Source organism: Somniosus microcephalus, chromosome 13 (genome assembly GCF_052327205.1).
Source record: "Somniosus microcephalus isolate GS21.2 chromosome 13, FLI_Smic_1.0, whole genome shotgun sequence".
Taxonomy (NCBI): Eukaryota; Metazoa; Chordata; class Chondrichthyes; order Squaliformes; family Somniosidae; genus Somniosus; species Somniosus microcephalus.
This window is the reverse complement of record NC_140999.1, coordinates 123,986,848-123,999,460: the sequence shown is the minus strand read 5'-3', so window position 1 is coordinate 123,999,460 and position 12,613 is coordinate 123,986,848. Positions and strand designations below refer to the sequence as shown.

Sequence of the window (12,613 nt, the reverse complement as noted above, 5' to 3'; positions counted from 1 at the left end):
CGAAGTTCACTGCGCAAGCGCTGCCTGTGCAGTCACACGCGCTCGAGGTCTGGAAATGCCGGCGTTCCCCGCATGCGCTGTTCATGCTGAACGCCGGCATTTCCAACGGCCAGAAGCGTGAGTAAGCCGACCGTACTCACGCTTCTGGCCTGGAATTTCTGGCCCAATAGTGCATTGGCAGATGTGCAGGCTTTAGAGTTTATTTGTGGAGTTCAGTAGGATGACAGCCCTGGGAAAGTAGCTGTTCCTAAATCTGGTCGTTCGGGTGCGAATGCATCTGTAGCGTCTCCCAGATGGCAGGGGGGCGAACAGACTGTGGCTGGGGTGGGTAGGGTCTTTGATGATGGTCAGTGACCTCCGTAAACAGCGTTTCTGGTAGATGTTCTCTATGGTTGGTAGCCGGGTGCCGGTAATGAATGGAGATCACCCCAAAAACACTGTAAAACATTAGATACATTTTTTTAAATCAAATTTTTTAAATGAGTTGAAATTACAATAAATTAAATATTTTAAACAAAAATTTAATTTTTTGAAAAAAGAATTAAAGTTTTTTATGGGGCTAAAAATAAACTTACCTTTTTAAAGTATTTTTAAATTATAAATGAGTGAAAACATTAATTTTTTTTACTTTTTTCAAATCTTATGCTGGTAAAAGCAGACCTTACACCTGCTTTTACCAGGCATAAGATTTCTAAGGGTTTTCTGCGGGTGGAGGGTCTCCAGAAAGCGGAACCATTCGCCTGCAGAGGCCCTTCTCTAAAGCAGGCGTCCAATCTGTCAAGAGCATTCTTGACAGATTGGAAATGCCAGGTTTCAGCGCATGCGCTTCGCATGCCTGAAACCGGCATTTCTGATGTCCCTACGGGTAGGTACACAGCTCGTACACACCTGTAGGCATCGGAATAGATGGCCCATTGTGTTTAATCAGAGTTTAAGATGAAATATAACACAGTAATTATACAGCAAAAATATATGATCATGACAAGCAGCTGGTACTGGTCCCGATCGAACAGATGGCTGGCATGGACGAACAGTTCTCTGGCTTACAGCCTTTCTCCCTCTCATCTAGAACCTCCAAGAATGGGTTGAGTCCGCTCCCGGAAAAGTGATAGACCAGCCTTACTCTTGTATGGCTCTCCCCTCCACCATCTGTGTTAAAAAGCTCTCTAGGTTTTTCTTTTATTCTCTTTTTAGGGGTGGGCCTGAGGTAGGATATGGACAGGACTATCTGACCTGTAAGGGTTCTTCTTAAACCAAGGTGCCCAATGGTATGTTGAGTTCTTTATCTTAACTTTCATATGAAAGCCCTCTCCTAAGGGGTCTCATGCTCTTCCCTCACATGTCTTTCCTGTTTATACATCCTGAAGGCTTCTCCATTGGAATTCATCTTATCTCTCTTGTCCCTATCCTCCCTGGTACAACCACTACTAGGCCTGGCCTTGTACCCTCTTAATCAGATGCCCATTTTTGAGCTGTCTGCTCAGCCTGTCATTATCCAAACTATCTCCCTTTGATCTAACAGGCTGCTCCATCCTGAGATGATACCTTAACTCCCATAAATTCCTTCTATTCTATGGGGGAAAAATTTGGTTGGTTAGTGCCTCCCATTAGCACCTCCGGGGGTGCTAACGAGGCACTAGGAACTTAGCGCCCGAGCGCGGCGATTTTAGCGCCGCTCGCGAAATTCACCAGTCGTTTTGCGGCAGCGCTGAACACTACGCCATGATCTCCTGCGCCCGCAGATCATGATGTCAGTCAAGCGTGCAATGCCCCGGTAGTGCCCCCGACCGGATATTGAGTCGTGCCCCCTGCCTTAGCGCCTGCCGCTAGGAGCGACAGGTAGAGGGGAACGTTTTCAAGTCAGGAAGGAGCTGGGGGAGTGCTATTTAAAGGCGGGCACTTCCTGACTTTTCTTGTCGGCAACATTTTTGGTTTTAACACTGTCCTAAGGAGTTTTGACCCTCAGCACCACTTTTGTGGTTCCTAAGCGCCAAGCTCTTTCCCTGGGCCTATCCATTAGTGCTTCCAACACAATTGTTTTGAGGTCTCTCCAGGCCGAGATTCAAGGCTGCAATGAGCAGGGTGTAGCTGGTCAGCAAGATGGCCCCTCCCCTTTAAGAACTGGACAGCGCCAGTCTGTCTGGTTTCCATGGTATTTGGCATCATCTGAGCTTCGGTAGCATTCTGAGGTAGCGCCTCGCTCTCTGACGTTTGCGCCTTAAGAGAGGTGTGTAGCACCTGATTTAGCGCTCAAATCACCTCCAGGGGCGATAGAGGCGAATTTTGCAGTCAGAGGTGATAATTAGCACCGGGCGCTAAACTTCGCACCCGGCCGATATTAGCGCCCCAAAATGGCCGATACCGAATTTTTCCCCCTAGATCTTTTATACTAATTAACTTTTAATTATCTTCACAAGCAGTTTTGTTAAGTGAACTCCAATTCCTATCTTAGCATTATAGTATGGTTATTAGTAATAATAGAAGAAACGTAGGCATTGGGCCTTAGTTTGGCCAAATTAAAGATACATAAAAGAACCTTCCTAGCACATAAACAGCAGATAGCTAGCCTGGAAACAAGGTCATATATGACTGTCATAGTGCAGAACGCTATAATATAAGCAAATTCTAAGCATCTAAAATAACAACAGGAAACGCTGGAAATACTCAGCAGGCCAGGCCGCATCGGTGGAGAGAGAAACAGAGTTAACGTTTCAGGTCGATGACCTTTCGTCAGAACTGGAAAAAAAGCAGGAAATGGAAAGCAAGTTTGGGGGCTGGGAAAAGGGGGAGGGGATGAAAGAACAAAAGGGAAGGTCAGTGATAGGATAGAAAGCAGGAGAGATTAAGAGACATTAAGAGATATTCAAGGCAAGGGGAGGTTGAAATGGGACAGGTTAAGCAACAAAGGATGGCTCTAGATGGGGTGTGAATTGCGCTGGCAGAATGAAGGACAGCTGAAGGGAGGGAAGAAAATACAAAAAGTATGGATAAAAAAAAGAAGAAAATATATATATGTGATAGGGGCCGAGGTTATGATCTGAAATTGTTGAACTCTATGTTGAGTCCAGAGGGCTGTAAAGCGCCTAATCGAAAGATGAGGTGCTGTTCCTCGAGCTTGCGCTGAGCTTCCGTGGAACAATGCAAGAGGCCGAGGACGGTGAGGTCTGAGTGGGAATGGAGCGGAGAATTAAAGTGACAGGCCACCGGGAGCTCGGGGTCCCCCTTACGGACTCAACGGAGGTGTTCCGCAAAGCGGTCACCCAATCTGCATCTATCCAATTATTCTAATAATAGTCTGAAGAGACTTTTTGTCTCAGGTTCTAATACAGTCATGTAAACACAGTCTTATTCACGTCACAATTTCATTCGCATAATCCCATATATTTTGGATACCCTAATTTCTAACAGTACAGTTTATGCAAAAGAATAGTTAAGAGTGTCTGCGTTGACAAGCCAGAAGCATTCAAGGATATTTTTACAATAGTACCCAAGAACCTATTAAACTAGTGTATGATATCATATTGAGGACACCTGCAGAAATCCTTCTTCCCCAATCCTAAGTGAGTCTCAAAATCCAGAGTAAAGCCTGTTGAAGTGATGCAACATCAAACTAGTATTGTGCCCAGAACATCTTGATGCTGCATCACTTCACTTACTCTTGTTCCACGATACAAATCTACTTTTTAAAAAAGTAGTTCTTCCATCAGGATGATTGATCGCTAAAATGCTGAGGTCAGAATCCTGATTAAGTTGTATAGCAGGGAGAATTCCTCAAGAATTCTCAGGCAGTGTCCATACTTCATATGGCTGTTACATTTTCCCATCTCATTTCAGATTCCAAAGGATATACCAGTTCGACTCAACACATCCAGTCTGAAACTTCTGATACCCGAGGTACTAAATATCAGTTTGATTACGTGACCAGTTATGTAAAATATCTGGCTTTGTATCTATTCAAATGATACTACTGTATATTAACATTTTTCTAGATGTAGGAATCTTTTGTGAACTACAAGAATACAAATTTAATTTCCCAAATAGTTTATATATTACATATATTTCGATTTTTAAAGTTGTTTTTTTCACTTTTGTCCCTTATTCCTCCCTTGCACATGGAAAATTAGCAAAAGCTGGCAACTTAAAAATATAAACATAGGCGGCGTCTCTCACCATTGTTTTCCAATACACTGGTTGAGTTTTCATTGATCGCTGTAAAGACCACTAAAACACAGTTACTATGGATCTGAAATCGGCTGGTTAGCATTTGACTTTGCCAGAAAGCAATTTGTCAGCATTGGTCAAGTTGATAGAAAGGATGGTGGCTGCTTGGTTCAGTGTGCAGCACTCTTGCCTATGAGTCAGGTGGCTATGGGCTCAATCCCCACTCAAAATTGGAGCCTATAATCTAGTTGAGGGAGTGCTGCATCGTTGGGGGTGCAATCGTTTGGATGAGACTGCTGCACATCCCGGTGGTTCGGGTGGTCATTAAGGATCCCGACTCAAGGAAGAGCAGGGAGTTCTCCTGATGTCCTGGCCAACATCCGTCCCTCAAATAATACCACCAAAAACTGGTCATTCATCTCACTGTTGCTTGTGGGCACTTGCTGGGGTCAATTTTCACTTCCATCACCTGGAGCTGTAATGGCCTCAAAATGGTGTCAGTAGCCTTACTAGGACACTAATGGCCATTTCAGGTTTGAACTGGTCGATGCATGCGCCGTGCACACGCCGTCCGGTTCCACGGTCAATGGCGATGAAGAGGCCCAGCCAAGGTAAGTTTCTGTGGGTCCTGGAAGAAAAGGAGTGCTCCTCTGTGCCCTTAAAAATAATCTGGGCTACTGCTGCCCCAGGACCCCCCCCCCCCCCGCCCCACTCCACGATCATGACCCCCCCTCCCCCACCCCGCACTTACCTCACTGGAGGCTGGGGAAGCCCAATATTGGGAGGCCTCACTCCAACGAGCTGTATTGGGATGCTCATTTGACGGTCCACAGCTCTCCAGCCTCATGTTAATGAGGCCAGTTCATCAAAATCCTGCCCACCTCTTCACCATGGGTGCGGGCGATAGGCCAGCATGCTCTGCCAGTTGGTCGGCTAAAAGTCAAAGTCAACCCTACTGGATGCAAATGGCTGTTGTGTCCACTTACTTAGCAGCAGTGACTGTATTTGCTTGTATGTGAAACACTTTGAAATGCTTCTGAGAAATATAAGAATCTATGTAAATGTCGCTTCTTTCTTTCTTGCTTTGTTTGTTTTGAAATGCAGTCCTGAACAAGGTTAAATCCTTGAGATTGTCTCGGTGATTTTTTTGATAAGTGGTTGTGTCTCAGATCTGATTTGCGCCGCTAAGATCTGCTCAACAGCAACCAATCAGAAGATGGCAGCCACCACCAACCATGTCTCAGATTCAGTGGGCATATGGTTCTCATGGACCAAGTACAGCAGCAAAAACAGACCATTATTTACAATTCATTTTTTTAGGCACACAGAGCTGCATATTCCATACAAAAGTACAATACTGTAACGTCAACATGCGAACAGTATGAGGTTGGAATTGTCTGAGAAACTTTCAAAAAGGAAGAAAGTCAATTAGTTTGTTGTTTTACTCTTTCTTTTGGGATGTTGAACAAATAGATATTGCAATAAACTCTACCACAGTCTCTTGTTAGTCCACTATAAGATGTCCTTGGCTCCTTCCAGGTTGCAAAGCAGTACCCCAACATGCTGATGAAAATTGTGATGAATGCTACGAAGCAACCGGTTTTGAAGCTCGTTCCAGGAAAGTTCACGGCCAATGTGTTTACGGCAGCCGAAGTATTTGCAATCCTTCCGGACAAATCTTTAGCAGAGCTATTTGTGCTGGGTATTGTAAGTATTGTTACCTTTAACCAACCTTTCTGTTAAAACAAGAATGAGTAAAAGAGGAGAGACTAAGGTTGAAGGAAACAGAACAGAAAAAAGAATAGATTGTGTGCTATCCAAGATACAAGTACAGGAGACTTTCGATTAACCGGCCCCTAAATAACCGGAAATGTTGGTTAACCGGCAAAGTTCAGGAGTAGGTTCAGGTAACTTTTATTACTTTTTTTACTCCATTTGTTGCTGTGCAAGGGTGTAGCTGCAGCTGTTGCTAAGCTACAGAGATGCTTGCAACTTGTGCCAATTGTTCTGAAGCTGTTGCTAAGCAACAGGGTTTGTTGCTTTATACGGAGCTCTCAGCTCCGTATCTTTTACTATAGCGTTCGGTTATCCGGAATTTTTGATGAACCAGCACCACGTCAGTCCCGTCCGTGCCGGATAAAAGAAAGTTTCCTGTATAGTGGTAAATCAAGCTTTTTATTCATGCCCTTGTGTGTACAGACATGACTTTCATTTCTAATTTGGACCCCCCTTTGAAAACAAAAAAACAGCTAAGTATATTTTAGTTTCCTTGTGGTTTTGAGCTATGGGGGAAAAATTTGGTTGCTTTGCGCCTCCCGTTAGTGTCCTAAAAGGGGGCTAACAGGACGGAAAGCAACCAGCGCCCAGACGCGGCATCGCCAATGCCTCCCACGAAATTCAGTGAGAGGCTAGCGGCGGCGGTAACTTAGTGCCCCGCTCGCGTCCCGGCCGCGATCTTCGGTAGCGCTAAGTAAAGGCGAGGTGCCGGCCGGCCATTTTTGTTGCTGGCCGCCTGCCAGTACCTGCCCTCGTTACCATCCCCGGCCTCCTTTGCAGCCCCCCCACGGAGTGCCGGATGCGCTCCGTGAGCCTGGCACTTCTCTTGAGTGCCGGGCTGTTTTGCCTGCACTCTGATCCCTGGTGGCCCAGCTGGGCTCCGGGTCGTGCTCCGCTAGGCCCCTCCCCTCTAAGAAGGGGAGGAAGGCCGGCAGTACCGCGGCATGTAGCGCCGCGATATTCCCTTGCAGCACCCCAAGAAGGAGGCGGGGTGCTTCCAGTAGTGCCCCGCTTCCATCTTGGGGCACGACCGATGAATTTCAGCCACGGGGGCACTAATGTTTTCGGGGCGCTAAAAGTAGCGTCCTGGCGAATTTAGTGCCCCAAAGGGGGCGCGACTCAATTTTTCCCCCATGATGTTTTAAATTTTAAGTACATTTGAAGCATAAGGATAATTTTAGCTTTACCACTGTTTTGTGTCAATCTAATGGCTTGACTACATCACAATCTATCAGGCCTTGCACTCCTCCACCAAAATGACCCACTACTCTAGGATCATCCTAGAAGACAAAGATAACCCCAGGCTTCTTTTCTCTGGTATTAATTGCCTCTTTAAACCCTTATCCTCTGCCCTTTCTGCCCTTACCTCTAACTAGAAGCATGAGGAGCTCCTAAACGCATATTGTCTCCATCGAAAAGACCTTCTACTTCTACATCCATAAAATTCCCCACCTCAGCCCATCTGCCGCTAAAACCCTTATCCACACCTTTGTCGCTTCCACACTCAATTACTCCAATGCTCTCCTCACTGACATTTAATCCTCCATCCTCCATAAACTTCAGCTCATCTAAAACTCTGCCACTTCTGTCCTATCCCACACTAAATTACGCTCACCCATTACCCCTGTCCTCGCTGCCCTATATTGGCCTATCGTGTCTCTTATTTAAAATTTTCCTCTCTTTGTTTCTATCCCTGCATTGGCCTTGCCCTCCCTATGCCTGTCACTTCTTCCAGCTGTACAAACCCCCTCCATTCTTTTGACTCTGGTCTCTTGTACTCCCACCACACCCCTCCCCCCCCAGCCCCCCAGCCCCCCACCCCACTATTGGTAACAATGCCATCAGCCACCAAGGGCTTACTCTTTGGAATTCTCTCCCTAATCCTCTCCCCCTCTAATTCCTCCCTTAAGTGCTTCCTTAAAACTCACCACTTTGACCAAGCTTTTGGTCATCTCTCCTTTGGTTTGGTATCTATTTTCTCTTCTGGCTTTGTGAAATGCTTTGGGACATCTTTCTAATTTAAAGGTGTGTAGCCTGGCGAAATGGAGCAGCACAGGACACGAACTTTCGTTTTTGGGGTTTTTTATTCTGTATTAATAACTTGGGTCTAGGTTTAGGATGAAATTGTAAATAAATAAAACACAGTCGACAAAATATGGCAGTGGCTTGCTGCAAAACAGAACATGAGGCAAACCACAGGTGAAGGCAGTTAATTAACTAACAATCATTATACAAAACAAAACATATCATACCATACATTCGTATGTCCCGTTATCACTTGTCACCTCTTACAAGCAAACAGAAAGTATTAAACTCGTTCGAAACGTAGCCCCAAGGACTCAACAACAATTTTAACAAAGGTTAACACCAGCACATGGTGGGACAATCTACAAGCATCCCCGTGATATCGAGTGATTTGGGAAACAATATCACTTTAAAACTATGTCTGGCTGCACTAAATGCTGTTTTAGTTGTACTTTACGCAGACTAAGTTCATTTCAAAAGTCATATTCACCCCAACTCTCCTCAGAGCACACCCCCCACGCTGGATCTAGAAAATGGAGGCTGTGAAGAAAGGGGAGGTTCCTTTGGCATCACATGGCCTTACCCATAACCCTTTTCTCCTTTTTTCAAATTCTAAAGGGGAAAATGAACCGCGCCATCTAGTGGACTTAAATATTCACTGCATTTTCCCACTTGGCTACAGGTGCTATATTAATGCAAGTGGCTGTTGTTGTTGTTATCATCGAGGGTTGGGATTCATTATGTGTTGAAACTGTTTATTTTGGTGAAGGACGGCATCAGTGGCAAATGGGGCCTTTTTCCAGTATGAGTACACTGGCAAAATCCGTGGATATGATAAGTCAGATGAAGCGAACAGTTCTGCCGACATTTCCCAAGGAATTTGCCTGAACTCCTAATGACCTTTTCACTGTGTTATTATAACTCCATTTTGTATGTTCTGTTAGCTGCACAATATCACCAGACGTTTCAAAATGGCGCACTTAAAAATTACCCACCTTCTTCTTCAATTTGTGTGTAAGATTTTCTGTTGAAATATATTTGTTAACCTCTTTTGGATTTTCCATAAATACTGCAACAGTGTCGAGGGATGAAGTACAATAACTTATAACCAATGTTTCCCCTCTCTGCAAGTGCAGTAAATATATATTGAAGAAACTGCAAACCGTATCAAAGTGTTCACAAATTGTCCCTCGGCCGCAACCCAGCACCAACAGTGTTGTTTGTTTAATCAACATCACTAATATTTTACTCTGCTATAGGAAACAGTGTATACCGATATCAGGTAAATAGCATGCCTGTGACCTGTCAAAGTAGGATTGTCAAACTGGTAGCAAATTTAAGTAAAAACAGAAAATGCTGGAAATACTCAGCAGGCCAGGCAGCATCTGTGGAGAGAGAAACAGAGTTAACGTTTCAGGTCGATGACCCTTCATCATAACTGGAAAAAGTTAGAGATGCAACAGCTTTTAAGCAAGTGCAGGGGCAGGGAAAGAGGGGAGGGGGAGGAAAGAACAAAAGGGAAGGTCTGTGATAGGATGGAAGGCAGGAGAGGGTAAATGACAAAAGGGATGATGGTGCAAGGCGAAAGGAGAAGGTAATGGGACAAGTAAAGAAAGAGAAGATGGGTCTAAAGGAGGTGTAAATGGGAATATCAGAACCATTAGCAACAGCTGAAAAAATGGAGGCAGAGGTTATGATCTGAAATTGTTGAACTCGATGTTGAGTCCAGAAGGTTGTAAAGTGCTTACTAGAAAGATGAGGAGCTGTTCCTCGAGCTTACATTGAGCTTCGTTGGAACAGTGTAAGAGGCCGAGGGCAGAGAGGTCAGAGTGGGAGTGGGGCGGAGAATTAAAGTGACAGGAGACCGGAAGTTCGGGGTCACGCTTGCGGACTGAACGGAGGTGTTCCACAAAGCGGTCACCCAATCTACGTTTGGTCTCCGCAATTTAGAGGAGACCGCATCGTGAGCAGCGAATGTAGTATACTAAATTGCAAGAAGTAGAAGTAAATCACTGTTTCACCTGGAAGGAGTGTTTGGGGCCCTGGACGGTGGGAAGAGGTAAAAGGACAGGTGATGCATCTCCTGCGTTTGCACAGGAAGGTGCCGTGCAAAGGGGAAGGGGTGTTGGGAGTGATAGAGGAGTGGACCAGGGTGTCGCAGAGGGAGCGGCTCCTTCAGAAGGCTGAAAGGGGAGGTGAGGGGAAGATGTGTTTGGTGGTGGGATCACGCTGGAGGTGGCGGAAATGGCGGAGGATGATCCGTTGAATGTGGAGGTTGGTGGGGTGAAAGGTGAGGATAAGGGGAACCCTATCATAGTTCTGGGAGGGAGTGGAAGAGGTGAGAGCAGAAGTGCGGGGAATCGAATGGACAAGGTCGAGGGCCATGTCAACCACGGTGGAGGGGAATCCTCGGTTGAGGAAAAAGGAAGACATATTGGAAGCAACTTTAAGTGCAGTTTTGATTTGTAGATGCCTGTTCATCGGAAAATATCCCAGCTCATTTTACTTCGAAAAAGGTTGAGTTGTCAAAAAGTGGAGACTTGTCTGACCTTGAGTGAGGAATAATTCGCTAAGTCCCAGCACAGTAATTGCAAACAACGACTACAGCGAATAAATCTACTTCACCCTTTGCTTCAACCTGTTCCATTACTAGGCACAAAGTGTGCTATTCAAAGTAGTGGATTGGTTTTCTAAATCACTGTCAAAGGACAAGTCTTTAGGAGAGCATGAGCCTTTACCATAGTCATTTTTAATCTCATCGGTGACCTTTACACTTCATATTCTGCAAATGAAATACAGGCGAGATCGACAATATTCAGCAAAGTTTGGCCCATTGTTTTAAATAATTAAAATTAAGATCATAGATATCAGCCTGAATCTAGTGCAGTTAAAAATTACCTTTGTTCAATACAAAAAGGTACAGACAGGGGAATTCAAATTGTTTTTCTTGTGAGCAGAATTCATATGTTGATATCATTATAATAAATTGTGTGTTGATCACAGGCAGCCAGTGTGCGTGGAGAGATATTCACTTCAGACATGAAACTGTGTGGGTCACTGTCTTTGAATAGGTAAGAATTAAATTAGAATAAAATATTTTCTTTCTTTATTAGTAGAACCTAGCGTTACTATTTAGGCCACAAAACTATAGGGGGAGAAATTCGGTATCACCCCCCAATTGGGGCGCTAACTTTTAAAAGTTGAAAGAAATTAGCGCCAGGCGCTAATGTCTTTCAACTTTTAAAAAATTTGGTTTTGCGCTCCAGGAAGGAAGTGGTGTGTTAAATCAAGCGCTCCACTTCCTTCCTGGAGCGCAACAGGCAGCAGATGGGGCGGTAGGTGTGCAGCGCTGCCCAATGGGCCGAGCAGCACTGCCGCGTTGGAAGGCTCCTTCCCTCCCTTAAAGGGAAGGGCCATCGCTGTAGGCTCTGCAAGGGGAAAACTTACCTGGTCCCCGACGGCAGCCGCGATCCGGCCCGATCAGCCCGATGCACTGCAGCAGAGAGCCAGGCTGATCGAGCGCTGGGGAAGACAAAGGGAAAAAAACCAGAAAGAACATTTCAGAAATTTTTCCACTTACTTCGGCCACCTCGTCTTTAAGTATCGCCCCTGAAGCGCCCGGCCTCCCGATGAACGCCTCCTGCAGCTGCCGGTGTTTTCGCTCAGCGATGCTGCAGGGGACGGAACCGAAGTTTGGGACCGGGGCGATGCACACAGCGATGACATCACAATCTCTGGGCAAAGGGAAGCGGTGCGCAACGCCATACCGCCGCCGAATATAACGGGAGTTGATCTTCTCGCTGCGCCCAGTCGGTAAGTGATTAGCGCCCCGTTATCGCCCTCCAGCGTTACTAACAGAAGGCGCTAAGGTACTCAATTTCCCCCCCATAGTATTTAGCTCAATGCAGCAAATAATCTGCAATTGTTGACAATTGACAAACTGCAATGCTACAAGGTAGCTCTCTGGATATCTCCACCTCCTCTGAATAGTGCAACACATTGGCATAAAACTTCAACGGTATGTCTGCTTTTAAAATAAGTTCTGTTTCAATTTATCTGTATGAATGAATAGAATCCTCACATCAATCAAAGATATGTCTGTGGTTTTCGTGAGGAAGCGGTCAAGTCAGTTATTCCCTTGTGTTGGTTCTGTCAATCACAAGAGAAACTTTGTTGATTATAAATGGCTTAAAAATATTAAACTAGTACATCTCAAGAATTGTTTTTGAGGGTATTTTTTAATTCATTCTTGGGATATGGACATCGTTAGCAAGGCCGGCATTTATTGCCCATCCCTAGTTGCCCTTGAGAAGTTGGTGATGAGCTGCCATCTTGAACCGCTGCAGTCCACGTGGTGAAGGTACTCCCACAATGCTGTTAGGTAGGGAGTTCCAAGATTTTGACCCAGCGATGATGAAGGAACAGTGATGTATGTCCAAGTCAGGATGGTTGGTCACCTGGCTTGATGGTGCTGGGAGAGTGAGGGATACACCGGGCCATGAGGTTACAGATTGTGGTACTATACAATTATGCTGTTGCTAATGGCCCATAATGCTTCATGGTTGCCCAGTTTTGAGCTGCTGGATCTGTTCTTAATCTATCCCACTTTGCAAGTGGTGGTTCCACACAACTGCTGCCGTACCCTTATGAT

At 45.3% G+C, this 12,613-nt stretch overlaps 1 protein-coding gene across 1 annotated transcript in view; it reads left to right on the top strand.

The window, feature by feature from the left end:
• LOC147108579 (bactericidal permeability-increasing protein-like) overlaps window positions 1-12,613 on the top strand; it is a 69,224-nt gene that overhangs the window by 44,695 nt on the left and 11,916 nt on the right. Inside the window, exons 10-12 of the mRNA XM_086005265.1 lie at window positions 3,835-3,894; window positions 5,701-5,868; window positions 10,966-11,033. Of these exons, the coding sequence (XP_085861391.1) occupies window positions 3,835-3,894; window positions 5,701-5,868; window positions 10,966-11,033 (296 nt within the window). The remainder of the gene's footprint in view (window positions 1-3,834; window positions 3,895-5,700; window positions 5,869-10,965; window positions 11,034-12,613) is intronic.